Genomic DNA, 23,285 nt, shown 5'->3' on the forward strand with positions numbered 1-23,285 from the left:
TGAGCGATGGCATAAAAATAAGCAGGAAGGGGCCTGGGTTCCTGAAAGTTCTGAGGCACTGTCATGCCAGTCCTAGAATTGCCTATCTCCAGACTGCTTCTACATATGAGATCAATAAATGTTTATCTTATTTAAACCACTGTTATTTTTCTGTTTTATTGACTCTAACCCTAATCTTAACGCATACAGTTAGAATGTATTATCTGATAGCTCTCAAAAGTAAGAAAGCTTCCTGAAAACATACTGTTTCCCCATAACAAATGCCAACTGTGTGTTTGCATATTTTAGTACTGAATAGTTGTAGCTCCTTTTGCATAGGCTGTGATGTGCAGTGTCCACTGAATTTTAAATCTCTGTTCTGCTCCACCCATGGAGTAGTGATTCTCTTCGAGCCACTGTATACCTGGATGCAGCTGACACCAGGTGGCTCTCTGAACTCCACCTGCATCACCCTCAAGACCGCTATAAAATTAGTCATATGAAGGCTTGTCCTTTTAAATCAGTAAAAGACAACTATAGAAAGTGATGTGAGATTATCTAATAGCAAGAACTGTGTTGAGAGAGAAATTCTTCCAGCGTGATTTTAAGAAGTCTCTTTTTATGAAATCTATAATTTTCCAGAGCAATTCAAGTAAACAAAATCCACTATAAAGACAGATTATTTATCTAAGTAATAATAACATTTAGTAGGCATCACTTTCCCTAATAGTCACGTTATTGTTACATCTCTCCTTCCTTCACTCTAAGAAAAAAATTCTTTAGTTTAAAAATATCAAGCCAAAAAAATGAAGCTCTCAATTGTTAGAATTTGGGGAAGTACTTTATAATTTTAGAATTATCTACATGAGTCTCACACAGCCTCCCACGCCTCTCCTCTACCCCAGGTATTTTGCAGGAAACTAGACTAAAAATATGAAAATTATTTCGATGCAAGTTGAAAACTACCTTATGCATTTTGAGACACAACAGGGTATAGAAAAACGGATACAATGTTTTAATAGTGCAGAAGCTGAACTTAGAGTTCTTGATCCTGATTCAATGTTCTCTCATGCACCATTAACTTTAGAATACCGGAAAGAGTCCAGAATTTAGCTCTCTATTCATTTAGGTGCTATTTGTATCATTGTAGTGTGTGAGCCACTCAATATGCCTGGTCCTTTTATGAGGGTCAAGTTGAGAGGTCCTCTGATGGATTTCTAATGCATGGGTCACCACTGCACATTACATGATGCCATCACTCTTGCTACAGTTGACTGCATCAGGGCTGGCATCTGACTATAAGTGGCCAGCTGTCTACAAGGTGACCTGGTGGGAGAACTTTGCCCAAAAGAAGGCTCTCTACTAGATAGTGCCTTTCTGAGCCCATTGAAACTTCTCTTAGGGAGTGAGATGTACAGAATTTCTTAAAAAGAGTAACAAAGAAGTGGAAAGACCCCCAGAAATAAGGCACAAAACACAAGTCAGGAATAACAGCCAGAAACCACGGGCAAATAGAAACCTTGAGTAGACAAACGTCATGTGGTAAGGGAAGAGAAGTTTCTTGGTGGCGTCAAGAACAGTAGAGGCAGAGGGGGAGGGGAAAGAGTTACTAGGATGAAGATGTGCACAGGGAGCAGTGGATGTCTCATGCTGAGGGAGTGACTAGACAGCTGAGTCCCTAGCTGTGTCCTGAATCTCTGTACAGCTCGGCTATACCTGATTGAGACTATTTCCTTCTTTTACTTCTTGTGTATCATGAATCCCTACTTACCAAGGGAACCTAGATGCAGTTCAATTCCTTGTAGCCTTAGAGAACTTAACTCACCCAGATACCAGAGCATCTGGTAACTTTGAACAATGACCACTTGTCATATTTGCAAAATAACAGTCCTAAATGCTAAGACATTCACTTGGCTCTTAAGATCCCAGATCTCAATCTTAAGGATATTCATTCAATGAATATTTGAATTTATCCCTCACTGTTCTGGGCACTGGAGATATAGCAGTGAGCAAAACAGACAAAAATCGCCCCCTTCATAGAGCTTACATCCTAGGGTTGTTTGTACATAAATGCTGAACTCCAGGGAGAATCTTGGGGCCAGTCAACTCATGGAGCGGTAACTCTTCTAAGAAACGCAAGGAAGTAACATAGCATCTGGGGGTAGAGCCCCTGGATCTGATGACTTTTTTACATGTACATCTTGTTGAACTGAGGGAACCAAATATGTTAAACACCTACAGTGTACCCATTTGTGCCCATTATTAAGCAATTATCTCATCTACCCCAAATTTGCCCTTCTAGACCTTGCTTTGTGGAGCTGGGGTTGGGACTCTGCAAATAACATTTCTCTTTTATCCCCCATCCTCCACTTCCCTGTCAGTTTCCACCAACGGGGGGAGTAGAGGGAGATGAGATGGAAGGCAGGAGGAGGAAGGAAGGACATGCTGTCATTGGCTTGTGATTCACATCAGTGTCAACCCAGTGACAGGCTTTCACCCTGACAGCAGCAGTTGGCTCCAGGCTCCTAGAACAAGTCACCTGTTTACATGCCCATGGAGGTACTAGCTCCAGCTAGATGGAGGCCCTTCCCCTTCACAGAGATCTGAACTCCAGTTCCTAGGGCCTCTCCTCTGAGCCCCTGAAGTACCAACACCAGAAAGCGGTGCCCTCCTCTGACCTTCTAGTTTCTGAAAATCCCAATCTCTTCCTTTGTCGTCCCAGCCTTGAGGATTATACCTCTGAGCTGTGTTTCCGTTTTGCCTTTTCAGTCCTCCAAAAAGGTACTTAAGCAATTCTCTACATTAAATTCGCTCTGTTAAAATACCTAGTGCATTTCTGTTTTTCTGACTAGACCTCATTAGCATACCAACAATAAAACAGTCACTTACCTATCATTGAGGTTATTACCTTCTAATGGAAATTTCTCAAAGTAACCTCTTTAACACCCATCTGGGGGCTGGTATATCCCTTTTTTGGACCTTTCCTACCGCAGAAGTTTCCTAATGCACAGCTGGCCACCCTGATACAAAAACATAGACACCATGGCTCCCTTAAGGTACTTGGAGGTGGTGACAGGGAGCGGTTGTTTAATAAGAATTGGGCTGGTCTTTGTCCCTGGCTCCTGGGAGGTAACCTCTAAATACTTACAATTTCCCCAATAATAAGAATTTCATTGTTATTCTTGGAGGGGCCCCTGAACCACACCTGAGTTTATGCTAACAAGATGACTCCGGATGGGGCTTGGTCACACCAGAAAGACCAACCAATGTGACTAAAGTGTTAAGGCTTTGAGCCACATGATATCAGCCTGACATCTAGCGGGAGGAGGGGACTAAAGATGGAGTTCAGTCACATGGCCAGTGATGGAGTCAATCATGCCTGTGTAATAAAACCCCACTAAAAACCCTGGACACCACAGATCAAGTGAGCTTCCCTGGTTGGCAGTTATACGTGGCTGGGCTGGGAGGGGGATGCACCCTGAAGACATGGGAGCTCTGCGTTCAGGACCCTCCCAGACTTTTCCCTATGCATCTCTTCACTCCACCAGTCTTGATTTACATTCTTTATAGAAAACCATAATTGTAAGTATAGAGCTTTCTTGAGCTCTGTGAGCCATTCTAGTGAGTTATTGAACCTGAGGGGGTAGTAAGAATCTGTTGCCATTTGGTCAGAAGCGCATGTGGCCTGGGAACACCTGAGCTTGTGGCTGGTGTTTGAAGTCAGAGTAGTTTTGTGGGGACCGTGCCCTTAACCTGTGAAGTCACCCTAACCGTGGGTTGTTAGTGTCAGAATTGCATTGCAGGGGCTTTCTACTTTTTACACAGCTAACAGACTCTTAGGGCTTTAGCTAATTATACTGAAGCCACATGTTCAACACATCCTCTAAATGGTTCATCTAATTTCCCACCCCAAAAATCATGAGTGGTTTTTAACACATAATATGAATATACAATGATTTGAGTGTCTTGCATTGATGAAAATGGTTGATTCAATTAAGCAGTGATTGCTGAGAGTGAAATCCACGATAGCTGTAATGTTATAAATGCAAAGCATTAATGCCATTGTTATGTAGCAGTTCCTAGCTCAGATCATATTAAAATTTTCTTCAGAAATCCACAGTCCTTAGCCCATTTTAGAATGTGTCTTCCTTTTTACAGTCTTGCCTCCTCAAAACCACTTGTGACGAAAGATTGGTGGGTTTCTGGGAAAAGCAGCATTGGCTCCTATAGGTGTGAACAGGGGTAAAGGTAAGCAGAAAATAAGATCACCTGTATAGTAGGCTTGGCCAATCTCCTTCATCTGCCTGCTTGTCCTGGTGGTTAAGATTTCAATCAGTGCATCTTCATTTGTTCCCGTGCCCTAAGAAGAAAAAGGAAATCTATTTTTAGACCACTTTAAAAAAAACCTAGTTTCACGCATTGCGGTCTTAACATCTTGTTTTCTACAGGTGAAAAGAACAGTTTTTAGTCAATCAACATAAGGCCCTCTATTGCTCTAAAGTGGTTTTCTAATTTTCCATATATTTTAGTATTAAAATAACATGAATCATCTGAAGTTAACCGATATTAAGCTTCTAAAGAAAATGTCCTACTCTATTGTAAAACTCCTTTGAATAATTCCAGGAAGAAATAGTATAAAGGGAAAGCCTATGTCATTCAGTACCAAAAGTGAGCATTCAAATATGTCATTGTATTTAGAAAGGGCTCTGCAATTCTTTTGAATGAGTCCATACTTGTACCAATGCACCTGGTTGGTCAGCGTGGATCCTCCTCTTCATAGGGAGGTTTTTAAAGCCTCAGTCATGTATGTCATGAGCCTAGTTGGTTTGGGGACTAGTGCTTCCTGAGTCTTGGTTTATACTGAGGTCACTGAATCACACTGAGACTTCAACAGAAGCCATTTACATTAGGACTTGACCAAATAAGGCCAATGTAGCATAAGAAAAGAGGCTGAATTCTGTCCCTCTGTGACAGATTCCTAGTTCCCCCCAATAGCTCTCCTTTTCAAATTACTTATTTATTTATTTCGTTAGTTACTTATTTTTAAATAAACTTTTTTTGGGTTTTTTGGTTGTTCTTCTTTTTTAAAATTTTATTGGAGTATAGCTGATTTACAATGTTGTGTTAGTTTCAGGGGTACAGCAAAGTGATTCAGTTATACATAAACATATATTCATTCTTTATCAGATTCTTTTCTCATATATAGGTTATCACAGATTATTGAATAGAGTTCCCTGTGCTATACAGCAGGTCCTTGCTGGTTATCTATCTTATATATTGTAATGTGTGTATGTTAATCCCAAGCTCCTGATTTATTTTAGAGCAGTTTTAGGTTTAGGGCAAAACTGAGAAGATCCAGTATCTCTTTTATCTTCCTTGATTAGTCATAGAACCCCCATTTTTTAACTTAGCACAAAGCTAACCAAATAAAGACCATATTTCTCAGCTTCCCTTAGAGCTAGGTTTATCCACATAACTAAATTCTGATCGATGGAATATATGTGAAGCATCACGTACAATTTCAGAGAGTCCTTAAAGAGAAAGGATGAACACGTCTTTGTCTCTTACTCTTTTCAGTTGACTGCAATAAAGATATAATGGCTGGATGTTGAGCTGCCATCTAGCCAAGAAGCGGAATCTACAGGCTGAAGATGGCAGAACCTCAAGCCTGAAGGTCTGATAATGATGGTGCCACGATACCCAGCTCTGGGTTGCTTCCTTTGGAATTCTTTTACATAAGAGGGAAACATTTCTAATCCTTGCTGGCGAAATCTAATTCTTACCATTTCACCTGCTCAACTGTCCCCCATGTGGCAGCCATAGAAATGCACTGCGGAGATTTCATGTCAAGAGAATATACTGCCAAGAATGTAGTTAGCTGGCAGCCTCCAACTGCCACACCTTTGGATCTGTCACACAGTTCACACTAAGGTCATGCTCTCTCCAGGCTGCTCTCAGCCATGACTGCGCATGGAAGGGGAACTGGAGCTGTGCCATTCCTGCCCCATGTAGGATCCTCCAAAGGGCACCCTTTGCTCAGGGGCTCCCCATCAGCTTGCCGTGGCTTTCTTACAGCAGCACTACAGACTGAGGCTCTTCCTATCTGAGCCTCCCTCTCTCCTTTCACAGGTGTCAGACCTGTATTGCAGTCAGAAGTTTCACGCCACCTACGCTGCTCTGTCTCTGCTTTATCCTTCACAAGGATTTCCCCCAATAAATCTCTTGTACATTTAATTCCATCCTGCCATCTGCTTCTTGGGTGCCCACACCTCTTCCACAGAAAAGAAAATAACTCCTGTCTCTGATGGGAAGGCAGAGCCTTGCTTCAGACCTGGACTCCTTCCTTTCCCTCCTTCCGGTCAACAAATATGTTGAGCACCTATCTCATTGCAGGCTTTCCTCTAGGAATAGAGGGGGTTCCTCGAGTGGTGAGGTTCCCTGATATGATGGTGGTTTGCCTTTTAATTGGATGGAAAAATAATAATACGTAAATCAACAAAACACCAAATACGTAAAATACCAATATGTAAAATACCAAAAATTTAACAAGATAATTTTAGATAGTAATAGATAGCAATTTAAAAAATTAAACTGAGTGAATGAATAGAAAATATCTGGAAGAAAATCATTCCTGAGGGAAAGAACGTCACATATAAAGACCTCAAGATAGGAATAAGCTGAGAATGTCCAAGGAGCAGCGAGAAAGCCAGTACAGCTACAGCACTGAATTGGGGTGGCCGGCAGCGGAGGAGAGGGTGTGATGATCAGTTTTATGTGTCAATCTGGCCAGGCCACAGTCCTCAGTTATTCAAACAAACTGTAATCCAGTGTTGCTCTGAAGGTATTTTGTAGCTAAAGTCCATTATCAATTGACTTTAAGTAAGGCTGAGTACCTTAGATATTCTACGTGAGCCTAATTCAGTCAAGAAGCCTTAATTAAGAGCAGAGCTGAGGCTTCTCTGAAAAAGCAGAAATTCTACCTATGGGCAGGAGCTCCAGCTTGTGCTAAGAGTTCCAGCCTGCCCTACAGATTTCAGATTTGCCTAGCAAGCTGGATAATCGTGGAACCAATTCCTTGCAATCAGTCTCTTACTCTATACCTCCTGCCTACTGGTTCTGCTTCTCTGGGGAATCCTGACTGATACAGATAGAATTTTAAAAAGCCGTAGAGATAGACAGGAGCCAGACTCTGTTGGGTGATGAAGGTCATCACGATAAGGAGTTTGGATGTTCAGTAGTCAAAACCATTGGAGATTTATGCAGGTGAATAGTATAATCTGATTCTAAAAGTAACTTTATACAAATAATTTTGGCTATTCTGTGGTGAATGGATTTGAGGAGGGCAAAAATAGAGGCAAAGGGACCAGTTCCGGGGATATTGATATGGTCCAGTCAAGAGATGATAGTGGTTGAACGAGAATGAAAGCAATGGATCTGGAAGGAGGGACATGCACACATTTTTGATGGATTCTGGAGTGGAGCTAATGGGCTTGTTGATAGATTTGGGAGCTTTGAAGCGTGAGAGAAGGCAAGGGATCAAGGATAGTTCTAGGTTTTTGACCTAAACGATGGGGTTAATGATGGTGCCGTTGACTCAATAACAACAAAATAAAGAATCTGACACCTCAGGTCAAAAAAACAAACAAAATTAGGCTCTGACCATATCCTTTCAGGCCAGGAACATGTAGGCTTAAGGTTCCACAACTGCTTCCCATTTCAGGGTTGTTCTACTAATTGGAGAGCACAGAATCTCCAAATCCATCACATTTACACCCATATCTCAAGTGTGCACCAGAAGAAAGTCACTCTTTCTGATAATCAAGTGCTGGGCAGAAACAGCTTGTGTAGGTCTCATACCTTCATGGATTTCTTCAGCTGTTTCGCATCAAACACTGCCGGTGGGGTCACGAGGGCCACCATGAGACACTTGAAGTGGCCAGAGAGATCACCCTTCAAGTCATCTTTCAGTTCCTAAAATTAAAAAAAAAAAACCCAAAGAGAAAAGTATGAAATACTTCTCCTTTCTCTTCCTCCAAAGTCACCTAGTGAAAGACGAACACGAATGTATGAATTCAGGCAAAAACGTGCCCATCCACAGGAGATAAACAGAAACGGTGAAAATATTTCTATGGATATTAGTCTGCAATTTATGATCACTTCTAAAATGCTCTGTTTTATAGATGGTTTTCTGAAGGGAAGCCAGTGGAGAAGGTTCTCTGAGGGCCACAGATAGGAACTGCGTATTAAAATGCATTTCCCAGGCCCTTGATGCTCTCAATGCTCGGGTTGGGGTGAGGGAAGAGGAAGGGGCGGAGGAGCCCTGTAATTCACACCCAGCTCCACTGGGAGGTGCTCTAATCCTGCCTTGCTTCTCGGTCACTGCCAAAGAGCTTTGAACGGAAAAGGGGAGGGAAGACAGTGCTTGGTCATTTGCCTCTGGTGAGAGCGTGGAACTAGGAGGCATCAAAAGCAGTTTTCTGGCAACAACAACAGGGGAAACCTGAGATGTGGTAATAGAGGACCTTACTTATTGATGCTCTCCTTCAGCAGTGCTTTCATACATTACATAAGTACGGTCCATCTCCCCTGCTTGAAGGCAAGTAACATGGTTTCCATTTTTAATATCCAAAGGAGTGTTATTGAATACTTATTTTTCCTGCTCTTGATTATTTTCAGCCCTGAAGCAGAGGCTGGAAGCCTCCCAGACTGTTATGACAATGTGGGTACAGACCAACATCTTCCATGACACTTGGGGGCCCAGCTGGGGCATGCTCCTGCCGAAACAAATGGGATGGAGCCACTGTAGTCATCATGGGGTGTTTCCTCTCCAAATGCTAAATTCCACCCCCATCTGTCCTCAGCCCAAGCCTTTCCAACTGAATCTTACTTCACATGCTCTCATTCTGTCCCACTGTGAGACATGCTTGTCACCCTTCAGCTCCATCCTTCCTCCATATTTTGGAAATCCTGAAAGGCCAATGGATCACTCACAATCCCTGTATGTGAGTATGCTGCCTTGCCCAGAAGCTTGGCAATTCAGTTAAGTTGACAAAAGTTTATGGGGCGCCTGCTCTGTGTTAGGCACTTAATTGGTGAGTTAGACACAATCCTTACCCCTAGGACGTTACTCCCCAATGAGAAAAATAGAAATAGTCAAAGTTAAATTTCAACATAATATGTTAAGTATCTAATAAAGGGAACACAGAGAAGGGTGTCTTAATGGAGCCCAGGGGCTCGGAGAACACTGTCAGGTGATGCCTCAGCTGCCTTGGATGGTCACTACACACTCTCAGTTCTGGACCCAATAGCCTGATTGGTTTGTGTTTCCACCCTTTCCCCTACACAGTTCATTAGCCACAGAAGCTAAAATAATCTTCAAAAAATATAGATTAGGTTATAGCATTTCCTTTCTTACAAACCTCCAATCGTTCCCTATTGTTCTCAGAATAAAATCTAAACTCTGCACCAAGACCCCAAGGTCCAGCATGGCCTAAGCCTCTCTTCAACCTCATCTCTTCCCTCTGTCACCCTTTACTGTCTACACTCCTGCCATATTAGGACTCTTCCTGTTTCTTAAGTACTCCCAGCTTGTTTTTGCCTCAGGGCTTTTGCATTTGCTGGACGTTCTGTCTGAAATGCTCTTCCCCAGATCAAGCAGAGCCTGAGTATTGTTTAGTCTTCATTGAGAGTAAGGTAACAACCTGTCACTGACGTTTCTTCACCACATGATCTAAAGGAGCCATTCACCAGTCATTCTCTAGCATATCATCCATTTTAATTCTTTCATAGCACCTACCAACATCTGAATTTGTTTTATTTATATATTTATTATTTTTCTAATAGAATGTTAGGTCCATTAAAGAGAGGAGGTTCTGCTTTTTATTCCAGTGAATCTCCAATGTCTAGAATATCTCCTGACCTAGAGTAGTACCCCACTCCTGACACACAGTAGTTTATTACTGAAAAAATAAACTGTTTGGAAAAGACACACAAAATGTTCTTGAATAGTTCTTGTATAGTTTCTGGTACTGAAGACATATTCATCTGCCGAACAAATTAAAAAAAAATCAGTCTATAATTACGTAAACATATTAAAGTTGGAAGAGAAATTAAAGATCATCTAAGACAGGATTTATCAGATAATTGATCAGATAGTTCTTCATTGTGGGGGACAGTCTTGTGCACTGCAGGATGTTTAGCAACATCCCTGACCTCTACCCACGAGATACCAGAAACATCCCCCCCTCTCCCACCAGTTGTGATAATCAGAATGTCTGGAGACATTGCCAACTATCCCCTGGGGAGCAAAATCATTCCCAGTTTATAGCCACTGATCCAAGGCAACTCTGCTTACTCAACAGGTGAAGATAACTGAGGCCCAGAAAGATCAAATAACATGTCCAAGGCCATTTAGACAGTTAAGGGAAGAGACCAGGACTCCTATTCCAGGCTGTTGACTGGATACACAGGGTACTTTCTGTTACACTTGGCCTGAAACAAAAGATCCGTGGGCACAATCATATGGCAGCAGCCTCGATCCACTAGTGATTAGCCCTTTACTGCCTGTTATGTTAATGAAATCTTACCTTTCCATATGCTGCTTGATATTCCTTAGCAATCAGCTGCCGCTGTGCATTCGACCTCTCAGTCAGAATGCTAATGAGCGTTTTCTCATCGGTTCCTAAATGAAACGAAAATAATTGCATTCACCATCAACTCAAATATGCTTAATATCTGTTGTGAACAAAAGAAAAATGATTAATGGTCTGAAACAAATGCAGAGAGGAAGGCATTTTAATTTTTAATTTCCAGGTCTTACCAGGTTGGCATCTTTATTTCTTTGACTGCCTGGCTTTTGGAAAAGAAAATTAACTTTATTTGGATAGTTTAGGGGGAAGAAAACCATCATTGATTGCCCAAATATTCCCATCCGTATATCAGACAGAGGAAGTAGCACAAAGAACATACTGCTTTTTTTAAATTAATTAATTTATTTTATTTTTGGCTGTATTGGGTCTTCGTTTCTCTGCGAGGGCTTTCTCTAGTTGAGGCGAGCGGGGGCCACTCTTCATCGCGGTGTGCGGGCCTCTCACTGTCGCGGCCTCTCTTGTTGCGGAGCACAGGCTCCAGACGCGCAGGCTCAGTAGTTGTGGCTCACGGGCCCAGTTGCTCCGTGGCATGTGGGATCTTCCCAGACCAGGGCTCGAACCCGTGTCCCCTGCATTGGCAGGCAGATTCACAACCACTGCGCCACCAGGGAAGCCCCATACTGCTTTTGAAGTAGGGTTTTTCATCCTTCTGAGGTTCAGTTACTGTCTTATCACCTTTTATCTTTCTATCTCCATATTTGATATAAAAAGTCATTTCTTTTTCTCTAGAAAAAAAGGAACTGACATTTATCCAGAACCTACCACATACTAGGCACCTTTTATTCATTGTCATAGTTAATATTCACAGGGTCCTGGGCAGTAGGTATGATTAAGCTGTTCTAAAGATAAAGACACTAACATTTAGAAAACTTACCTCACTTGCCAAAGTCAGGCAGCTTTTAAGTGGCCCAGCAAGAATCTGAATCCAAATTTCTTAATCCAAAACGTTTATTTCTATCAGTGGTCCATACCTCTTTCAGGCATTTCAGACCCATATATTAACCACCTGTTGTAAGTACATGTAAAGGGCTGATGCTGGCCTGCCTGGAAACAACCTCCAGGTCACTATTTTTTTGGTAATTATAGTATTAAGATAATGTGAGAAGTTGTGTCTGCTCCTTTGCTGTAGAGGACTGTCCCTGCGTTGGGGGCTGTGAGTTGGCTTCTGTCTTGGGCCTGCATGACTAGAATGGTATAAAAGATCAATTGGAATTCAAGGCTCAACTTCCCTGTGTTGAGGTGACCCACACACACCTTGGCTGCACACACCCATGGCAGTGGTACACACTCTACGTGAATGATGGGGCAAAAGAAACGGTGTACTTGATTAGCTGCTGGGACTCCTGGTGACAGATGTTGCCCCACTGGGTCTTTGGTCTTGTATTCTTCTGCATAGTTAAGTAAACAGAGTTAGATTAACCTTCATTGTGCCCTGTGAGTCTGATTATCAACTTGGACCTATAAAGGTATCTGAGTTGGTCACGACTAGACACCTCCAGCTACAAGTATCTCAAACTCAGTTGCTCCAGGTTGGATTCATTCTATTTCTTCTCTAACTTTTCTTTCATCCTATGTTCCCTCACCAATGACACCACTATAGATGCAGTCATCCAACCAAAGATCCTGGGAGTCATCCTAGACTCCTTTCTTTTCCTTACTTTCTACATTGTAACAATCACCTGCATCTCTTGGATTTGTCCTCTTCTCTGCCACTGTGCACTCATCATATTTTACCTAGAAACTTCAATAGCTTCCTAACTTGACCCGCTTATAATTTATACTGTATATTACTGCCTAAGTAAATTTTTTTTCTAAGTAATTTTTTTTAATGCATCAGATCATGTCAGTCCCTTGGTTGAAATCCTAATGATTCTCTGTAACCTTCAGGATAAAGTTTAAGCCCCTGAGCTTGTGCACCAGTTAATTAGGACCTAGCTCCCACCTCATATTCTAATTTCCTACCCCCTTCTCTGCATCTCTATACCCCTTGCCACTAGACTCCAGACATAACTAACTACCCACGGTTACATGTAGGTTGTACACCAGGCAATTTCTCCTCTCTTATTTCTGCACATGCTCAAGACCAGAAATTAAACCAAGATGTCTCATGGTTCAGAGGCTGGATCTGACACGTCCCTAAGGCAAATGCCACCATGACACCTGGTTTCGGTGTTGGGAGTAGTGCTTACAAACAAAAACCTCCTTCTCAAAGTGGGCCTGGGGGCTTCCCTGGTGGCGCAGTGGTTGAGAATCTGCCTGCCAATGCAGGGGACACGGGTTCGAGCCCTGGTCTGGGAAGATCCCACATGCCACGGAGCAACTGGGCCCGTGAGCCACAATTACTGAGCCTGCGCGTCTGGAGCCTGTGCTCCGCAACAAGAGAGGCCGCAATAGTGAGAGGCCCGCTCACCGTGATGAAGAGTGGCCCCCACTTGCCGCAACTAGAGAAAGCCCTCGCACAGAAACGAAGACCCAACACAGCAAAAAAAAAAAAAAAAAAAAAAAGTGGGCCTGCAAACCAAAATATGTTAATTCGTGACGAAACATAATGTTAAGGAAGAAAGACAAGCGATAGAATTTAAAGACCATTAATTCATTCAAATTGACATTAACTTCATGGAAAAGTCTATTCAACCCTGTGTTTAAATAGGCAATCAAAGAGATAGATAAAGAAATAACTTTCATTTAAAAATAGTGATGAAAAAAAACCTAAACAGGCAGAAATACAATAATATTACACTGATAGTAATAGTATAATTACTATTATGAACCTTAACAGTATAATTCATGGAACTTTGCAAATTGACCCTCAAATTCATAGGACAGGGCAAAGAGCCAAGAAAATCTCTTGCCTTACTAGACACTAAGTGTCATTTTAAAATAATAATAGTAATTATGACAATGTTATATTGAGACAGTGAGAGGCAAACAGACCAATGGAATGTAACAGAGAGCAGAAAAATAGCAAAACTTATAGGACAGCAGTGGCATTACAATCAGTGTGGAAAGGATGAAATCTTCAATTGATTGCACTGGGACAATTACATAGCCACTTGAGATAAAATAAAATTAGATTTAAATGCCATTCACAAACACTAATTCCAGGCAGATTAAAGATCTCAGTGTGAAAAATAAGATTGTAAAATTTGGGAGAGAAAATACAGGAGGATATCTTTATGAGCTCATCATAGAAAAGATACAATAAGTACAAATCATTACAAAAAATACTGGTAAACTTAATTTCACTAAAATTTAAAACTTCTATGCAATAAAAGTTACTGTAGCCAATATTAAAAGAAAACTACATTCTTGGAGAAGGTATTTTCATAGCTTATAATTTTTTTAAAAAGTTTTGTATCCAGAATTTATTTTAAAACATAAATTTTAAATTTCAAATTAAAGATTAAAAATTTTTTCTTGCCAAGCACAAAGAAGACAACCCAACTGAAAAATGGATAAAAGATATGGAGGTGTAGTTCATGGAAAAAGAAGAAAATAAACAAGAAAGGATGCTTAACTGCATCAATAATGGGGGACAGGGAGAAGGAAGGAAACAGATACAGAATGAGGTACAATTTTAGACCCACTCAATTGGAAAAACTGAATAGGATGACCGCAGCAAGTACTGATGAGAATACGGAGAAAGAGGAAGTCTCATATATTGCTGGCAGGAATACTAATTTGAAATTTATTTGAGAGAGCAGTGTGGCAAAATTTCTAGTTAATCTGGGGATGAACATTACCTTCAACCCAGACATTTCAACCATTATATTCTAGAGAGGTGCTAGCAAATGTGCACAACAAGACATAAGCATGACTATTCAATGCAATATTTTTATATTGTAATAGAAAAGAATTGTAGGCAATTTAAATATTCCCTCACTATTTCCATCTTACGATGTGATACTTCCATAAACTATTCTGCAGTTAAAAATTAATGAACTAGAGCTAAACATATCAACACGGATAAATCTCAAAAACATAATGTTAAGGGACAAAAAAAACAAGCTGCAGAAGAAAACATACAGTAGGATTTCAATTTATACTGTTTGAGCCCATGCACAACAATATGTACATACATATGGAGTACAGAATTAAAAGTTTCATGGGAATAAATTCTAATTTAGAATGCTGTTTATCTCTAGGGAATGAGGTGGGAATGAGATCCAGGCAGAATCGGCAGGGACTGTATCTATAATGATTTATGGTGATGATGATGATGATGGTTGTTGGTAGCAGTGATGGTCACGGTAGTGTTTAATATTAAGTAAACATGGCAAATATTAAGATATAATAAAACTGGGTTCCCTATACTTTTCCGTGTTATTTCACAATTTTTTAAAGTACCTTATAATTTCTCTAATTGAGTAACGCAACTTGGGCAACCTGAACCCATGCATTTTTAGCTTTAACTTCGTGATGTGCTTCAACATTAAAAAAGGAATTGCAAAGCATCACTCACCAATTCCTCTGATTGCCTTATGAATCGCTTCAGCGTCCACTGATGCGCTAAAGCCGGGATAATCTCTCATTGTCCCTCGGTGTCCAACCTAGAAGAAAATATCTGACAATCTCACTAATCCAAAGTGACATCTTTATTTATGTCACATACGCATATTCCCATATGCCTATTGGAAACACACAACAAACCCATAATTGGCACATCTTCTTATCACTTCAGGAGTGGTTCAAGAGAGTCTCCGCACCCCAGATATGCAGGCAATATGACAGCTACCACATCTATAATAAGGTCTCTCCTTTTCTTCTCTTGTGTAACAAACTGAAAATATAAAACATTCATTCTCTAGAGCAATGAATTGTGTTAATCATGGTGATTCTGAAGAACACTTGCTTTAAAGTGATATCTGCATGAAAGCAGTGAGAAAGTGGAAATTTCCTACATCCTCTTTTTTCAAGTGATACTTCAAAGCTCTTCACTGTATCTCACCTAGAAGTAACTGCGGTTTATAGACTTCAAGATGTTTTAATTAATGTTGACCATTGTCCTTGGGAAAACCTACACCAAAGGATCCATAAATGAAAACCCCATTAGGACTGTCTGTTCTTAAGCTTTGTTTAATGGATGTACAATTGTGGCAGATAAATTCCCTTCTGAAAGCTCCACTGACGTAGGTCTTCAGGAATAGCATGGAAGTAAAAAATGCCATGATACTAATTTTAAGCACATAAACTAGAAACTTGTCAGTAAGCTGAGAAAGACCATCCTACAGAAGGAATAAAATATCTTAAAACTGCTTAAGAGAAATTGAGAAAAATCCAAATAAACATGTACTTATATGGTACTTCCTAACTCTGAATAAAAGTCTGTCTCTACAGTAACAATGTTTTCTTTCTAAACTGATGTTCCTATCCTATTACTGGGTAATATTGGCTTTGTTTTCTTGTGTTAATATGGCTTCCTTTAGGCTCTCCTGAAGTGTTTAATATTTTCATGAAAGGACATTATCTTGTCACATTAAAGTGAATGGAAAATTAATGTTCTGGCACAGTAAAAAATGATAGTCTGTTGATTCAGTAGATTGGATTGAACAATTTATTTCAATACAATCCAACATTGTTTCATCTTAAAGTACCTAAAATAAAGTTTTGATTCTAAAAAAGTAATTATAACAAGTTAGAAACTAACTGTGAATGTGCCTGATCTAAACGACCTGTAAGAAATCAGTCACTTCAACATAATCTTTGGAGAATTCTCTTTCTTCAAGGCTTAATAAATATTTTATGGATTCACACAGCCAACTGGCTTCATTTCAGTTCCATTCATTTATGAACTTCCGTGTTTATCTTATCTGTCCACCTTCCCTGTCTGGCATTTTAGAAGAACCATCACAATATTGGAGCATTTGAGTGCTTCGTGCCCAGCACTGCGGCGCCTTTTTTTTTTTTTTTTTTGTTTATTTATGGCTGTGTTGGGTCTTCGTTTCTGTGCGAGGGCTTTCTCTAGTTGTGGCAAGCGGGGGCCACTCTTCATCGCGGTGCGCGGGCCTCTCACCATCGCGGCCTCTCTTGTTGCGGAGCACAGGCTCCAGACGCGCAGGCTCAGTAATTGTGGCTCACGGGCCCAGTTGCTCCGCGGCATGTGGGATCTTCCCAGACCAAGGCTCGAACCCATGTCCCCTGCATTGGCAGGCAGATTCTCAACCGCTGCGCCACCAGGGAAGCCCCTGTGGCGCCTTTTATACATTAACTATAACCTGCACAACAGCACCGATGAATAAGAATGACCCATGTCACGTATAAGACACCAAGATTTAAGGAGATTGGAGAATTTGCTCAAGTCCACATAGCTAGTTAAGCTGCAGAATTTAAAAGCAGTTCTGAACATTGCAGCCCATTCCCAATCTGTCTTAAAACGTAGTCTTGGTACCACCTGGGCTGATTCTTTTGTGAAATAAAATTCATATTTTATGGCAAGACAAGAAGAATTTAAACATAAAAAAATTTCTCTGCCCTTTGGCCTCCTCTCTCCCCTCTACTGTGCACTGTGTATCTGCATTATGCATCGACCAAACCTCCCCCGTTGGCAGGAATACCTGCTCAGCCATAAAGACAACATTCTCCCAGCACCAACAAGACAACTCCTTAAAAGATGACATTCCTTCTTGATCATGACCCACCACTTTGTACTTGCAGATCTGGATTGTGTGAACTGTCAATAATACGTCATTTAATGGACGGCCCTCTGTCTCAACAAACTTATACAACTGTGCTTTGACTTCTAGAGGGTGGAACAGTTCTCAGAGCTTTCTGAGAGGCTGTTCCTGGGTCATAATCCTCAATTGGGTTCGAATAAAATTTTCCATTTCTTTCTTAGATCGGTTGATTGATTTTTCGTTGATTAAAATGCATATGACCAGGTCCTGCTCTAGACAGATGGAATCATGGTCTTTAGAAATGAGGTGTTAGACTGCACATGTTTTAGAAGCTCCCCTGGTGCTTCTGGGCCATGCAGATATTCACATGGCTGCTTTTGAATACAAAAGACAAAACTGTAGTCAGACTCCAATTATCCATGAATTATGAAAACTCAGGGTTTCCATTCTAGCTGTGACCTTTTCACTGCCCTCTGCTACCTATACATCACAATATGCTGAAATTCCAATGCACAAAACTAGAGAAGGATGAAATTCCCAATCCATTATGCAACTTGCTACCTAGTAAGAATTTAATGGGGAGGAACTACTTGTTTGAATAAAAGGAAAAAACTACACACATACACACACACACATATACACACACACCTGTGTGAAAAATGGCACGGGACTTCTGAAATGGAATCTTAGTGAAATCTTTCAAAGTGCTCGGTCATTTAAATGAGCAGTATATTCATCTGATAGACTTCACTGCCCAAAACATTCAGAGATAAATATATGACTTATGAAAAAAAATCTTACAGTAAAAGAAATTAATGGAATCTTTTAAAGTAATACATGTCAGGCAGTGAACAAGGTGCTTCACAGACATCTTATTCAAACTCTTACCGTGACCTTAAAGAGGGGGATTTTATTATTTCCATTTAAAAATGGAAGAAACTGCATCTCAGAGAGATTATTTGCTTGACATAACTCTGCTACTAAGTACAGCCCCAGAATTTGAAGCCACTTCCTTGTAACTAAAATGCCTTGAGGTCTCCACCACATCATAAGGCCTCAGGAAATTCCATATTAGTGGTTCTCAAAGTGTGGTTCCCGGAGCAGCAGTACCAGCATTGCCGGGGAACTTACTAGAAAGCAGATTCTCAGGCCCCACCACAGTCTTACTGAATCAACAACTCTGGGGCTAAGATTCAGGATCCGGGTTTTCACAAGCCCTCCAGAGGATTCTAATGCGCTAACGTGTTTGAGAATCACTGCCCTATTTCGTTCTTAGCTGCCCAGAAAACCAAAACAAAATCAAGCAAACAAGCCATAGATTCTTTTGTGGGCGTGGAATAAGAATTTGATGATGAGCTCATTGTTGCAGGAATGTTGGCAGTTTTGCAGCCAAACCAAACTGCTTGCATCGCCTGCTCCACTGCAGGCTTAATTCTTTGACATTTAAATTACTAATCAATACTTAGTTTATCTCTATGAACCCTACTACCCTAACAAAGTGTCAGCGCTAGTGCAGGACATCACATGAGTACTTGGCAAAGTCTTTTTTTTTTAATCATGTTTGATCAGATTTCCATCCACATCCCTTAAACACATTTAGTTGCTTTTCTTTTCTCAAACTTGACCTTCAGATGCCCCCAAAGGGAACATGATCCTGAAACCAGTTGGAAAATAAATTTACCGCAAGGAATGTCCAAATAAAGGGAGGAAACAACAGGAGCTCTTTATATTAATAACAATTGCTGCTACTCACTATTTGCTAAGCACGTTTCCTGCATTAGCTCATTCAGTCCTCACAGTAAACTGATAAAGCAGATATAATAAATCCTATTTGCAGATGATGACTAAGATGTCGCCCAAGTTCTCACAGGCGGCAATTGGTCTGTCTTTGCTCTTAATGACTAGGCTAGGATGCATCTTTCTTCTTCATGCCTATTTAATTTTCCCTGACCCTCTAAAACTATCCTTCAGATGTCAGTCATAGCTCATGACACCTTGAAGCCACTGGTGTGGCCAAGCCAGGCCTGGGGAGCTGTCTGCCACTACCCCTGAGAGACGCCAGTCTGTCCTTGACTCGGGAAAGTCAGTCATATCTATTTCTTCATGAAAGGACACTGCGTTTGCAAGAAGTCAAACATTTATATTCAGAAGAATGGAGGAAAGAGAAAAACACAGGGTGCCAATCCTGCTGACAAGGAACATATTTAAAGCCAAACACTCCAGAGCAAGACTAGCAGCTGCTGCAGGTACGTTTTGAAGGTGAGGCAAAGCCAAATCCCGCATCACTTCCTAAAGCCCTGGAAAGGCCATGTCCCAAAATTAAGCTTTCAAATCAGAGCCTCATATAAACCTTCAGGACTCAGGAACTCTTGAAGAGCCAGGGAGAAATGATCACTCTCTGCTCAGTGTCAAAACAGTCTGCTGGGTCATGAGGATTTAGGATAAAAGGAGTAGACTAAAATAAATAAATAAATAAAAGGATCAAAACTTGGAAAATATAAAACTTCTCATTCAATTTTCCAGGAAAACGTGGTTTTCAAAACCAAAGAAAGTCTACTATAAAAGGCCCTGAAATAAATACGGTCAAGTGAGGCAGGTGGCATGGGTTGAATTATGCCCACCCCTCCCCCTCAAGAAATGTTGAAGTCCTAACCCATACTACTTCAGAATATGACCTATTTGGATATAAGGTTTTGGCAAATGTAATTACTTAAGATGAGGTCTTAACTAAGGATGGGTCCCTAATCCAATATGATTGGTGCCCTTAGAAGACAGCCATGTGAAGACAGAGACCTACAGGGAAATTGTGAAGGGAAGGTGAAAGCAAAGATTGGAGTTGTGCAGCCTCAAGCAAAGAAGCACCAAAGATTGCCAGAGAATCAGAAGCTGGAAGGGGTGAGCAAGGATTCCCCTTCAGGTTTCAGAGGGAACATGGCCTGGCAACACCTTGATTTCAGGTTTCTAGCACCCAGAACAGTGAGACAATAAATTTCTCTTGTTTTAAACCACCCAGTTTGTGGTACTTTGTTACAGCAGCCCCAGGAAACCATACAGCAGGGAAGAAGCCAGAGAAAAGGCTTGGTAACCACTCAGGTCCTGCAGGGCAAAGGGTAGCGTCGTTTTCTTTTCCCTCAGGCTGGCAGTGATCACTGCAGACAGAAGGCTCCCATCACCACCGCAGGCTCGCTCTCCACCTGGGGCCAGTAAAGAGAAGCAGGGCGTGGGGAAAGCAGGGATTGGCAGCCTCAGGGATGCCTGACAGGAGCAAGAATGCCATTATGGCTTTGTCTGCATGCATCCAAGAGGTTCAAGGGAGATGTCTGCATTTCTTCCTGTGCTCACTCAAAGGAGAAAATACCCACACTTGCCAGCTTTTCTTGTTCTGATTTCATCAGGGGAGTCCCAGAGCCAGAGCACTGGAATGTGATAACAGAGGAGGGTGTTGAGCTGGAGTAGAAAGATGAACGTGACTCAGAAATTAGGGAAGATGGGGACAAACAAGCGATTTATGTTGTGTGTCCATAAAACACAGATTATAATAAAGAGAAACCCAGATTCCTTAGAAGCATGTGTCACTCAGGGTTAACCCAGCCAGACCCCTGCCTTCTTTTGCCTCCTGGGCCTCTCCTTTGTTGGCTCCTCCCCTTTGGCTGACATCTATAAAGTAGGTTCTAAAATGGAAAGTCTCTTTCTCTTTTCTTTCTCTCTACTCCTGCTGTGGGTTATTTCTGCCACTTCCCCTTCTATATGCAGACAACTCCCACAGCTGTATTCCCAGCCCAGACTTCTATTTTGAACACTGGTTATATCTCATGTATCAACTCATTATTTCCTTTCAAAATGATTTCTTCTACCATGTATCGGTTACATGGTACTTACTTGTGCTTTATACATATTTGCTCATTTAACCCTCAGAACCCATCCTATTATGATCCCATCTTACAGAGGAGAAGACTGAGGCACGGAGAGTTAAAAGACTTGCTGATAGTCACATAACTTACCTGTGGCACAGCCAGGATTTGAACCCAGGCAATCTGGCTCCAGTCTCTGTGCTCGTGCCCAGTTTGCTCTTCTTCTTCAATCCCTTTAAATGGCACCACCAACCACCAGAAACCTGGGGGTCTCCTTCAATTCCTTCTCTTTCCATCCAAATGCAATCATCTGCAAGACCTGATGAGACTATCTCAAAAAAGAGAATCTCCTGTGCACTTCTCCCCACCTTCTTTGGCACTCCTGTCATCCAAGTCACCATCACTGCTCCCCTGGACATGGACATCTGCCCTAGTCTCCCTTCCTGCTTCCTTCTATGCCTACCTCTAGCCATTTCCCACATTTTCTAGCAGCCCAGGGATCTGTGAAAGATCTAAGTCAGGTCACGGCATTCTCCTACTGGACACCCTTCTCTGACCTCCCGTTGGATATTCCATAAAGTCCAAACTCCTTGCCCTGTCCACGCAGCCCTGCAACATCTGGCCCAACCTTCCTTGTCACCCTCACCTGGAGCCAACTCTCCCCTTTGCCCATCCCACTTCAGCTCTCCAAAACTCCAGCTGACCTACTGTGATCTTTCTCATCTTCATGCCTTTGTTTGTGCTGTTCCCTCTATCTGGAATGTTTTCCTACCTTCAGTCTTCTGATTAAGGGCCATCTTCTCTGACAGGTCTGCCCGGGGCCACTTGATCCTGACTTAACAGGGTCCTCTCCTGTGATTCTGTCTCAGCACCCTTTCCCCCTTAGGGCACTCAGCATTCCTCAATATCTCTGTTTATATCTGTGTCTCCGCCTCCTCTAAATTAAAGTTCCAGAGGGCAGAGAGCTTTTCTTTTTTTCTCCTTTTTTTTTTTTTTTAATTTATTTATTTAGTTTTGGCTGTGTTGGGTCTTCGTTTCTGTGTGACGGCTTTCTCTAGTTGCGGCAAGTGGGGGCCACTCTTCATCGCGGTGCGCGGGCCTCTCACTATCGCGGCCTCTCTTGTTGCGGAGCACAGGCTCCAGATGCGCAGGCTCAGTAGTTGTGGATCACGGGCCCAGTTGCTCCGCGGCATGTGGGTTCTTCCCAGACCAAGGCTCGAACCCGTGTCCCCTGCATTGGCAGGCAGATTCTCAACCACTGCGCCACCAGGGAAGCCCCGGGCAGAGAGCTTTTGTTTTACTCACAGCATACCCAGCTCCTAGCCCAGTCCTCGGCCTCCAGCTAGGGGCTTAATAAACAACTGTGAGTGAGTCTGCTGGAAGCAGATGGAAGCAAGACAATGACATCCCAAGGTGTGGGCTTTCTCCGAGGTCTACACTAGACAATTGGCTGTCTGATGATGTTGCTTCCTTCAAATATTGATAGTCTAGAAATCAAAGTGATCATTGTATCTTGGGAGATTTGGAAGATGTCCGGACTACATAAATGACCTCTTTCGGCACCACAAGCTATGCTAGGTCTTTCAATCTGGTTCCACAAGCCCAGATGGATGCCTGGTGCACCTGGGATGTTTCCAGTGATTCTACTGTATCTTCCTTCCTGTCTCTCCAAGCACTCAGCATTTCTCTGTCAAAGGCAGCAAAGCCAACTATCTGGATTGAGCTTGAAACGTTGGGCCCCTGGAAAGACTTCATCAACACAAACTTCTTTCTCAGAATCATTTTCATTATTTGTTTGCGGCAGATTATAAATAAGCTGTATTCATCTTCTTTTGAGTCATATAGCACCAGTGTCTGAGAATTATTTTTTTGTACCACAATCAAAGTCAGGAGCTCAACTTAGCTAAGACTTCATGACCAAATTCTCCTCTCGGCCAAGGGCCACAGAGAGTTGAAGACTATTCTGGCCACATCCTCAGCTCTGTGCATATCTAACTTCATCTTACGGGGGAGACACCTGCATTTAAGGGACCTTCACTCTAACTGTGGAAGATACAGGAAACTTGGCTCACTGAAGTGTGAAATCTGGCTTCATCACATCTTCTTGGCTGTAGAATGGTGGCTGGCTTGGCAGGATTTGGGGAGTACAGTGGTGACACTCACTCTCCTCCCACTTCACTTCTATGGGAAGA

General features: G+C 41.8%; 1 protein-coding gene across 4 annotated transcripts in view; it reads right to left on the reverse strand.

The window, feature by feature from the left end:
• The window catches only part of ANXA3 (annexin A3), a 53,657-nt gene that overhangs the window by 17,804 nt on the left and 12,568 nt on the right, over nucleotides 1-23,285 (reverse strand). For all 4 annotated transcript variants that reach the window (XM_082463924.1, XM_082463922.1, XM_082463923.1 and 1 more), the window contains 4 exons: nucleotides 15,091-15,178; nucleotides 10,566-10,660; nucleotides 7,837-7,950; nucleotides 4,249-4,339 (listed from right to left, as the gene is read on the reverse strand). In XM_082463924.1, coding sequence (XP_082320050.1) covers nucleotides 4,249-4,339; nucleotides 7,837-7,950; nucleotides 10,566-10,660; nucleotides 15,091-15,178 — 388 coding nt within the window. The remainder of the gene's footprint in view (nucleotides 1-4,248; nucleotides 4,340-7,836; nucleotides 7,951-10,565; nucleotides 10,661-15,090; nucleotides 15,179-23,285) is intronic.

Source organism: Balaenoptera physalus (genome assembly GCF_965194825.1).
Source record: "Balaenoptera physalus genome assembly, chromosome: 5".
In the NCBI taxonomy this organism is placed as follows: Eukaryota; Metazoa; Chordata; class Mammalia; order Artiodactyla; family Balaenopteridae; genus Balaenoptera; species Balaenoptera physalus.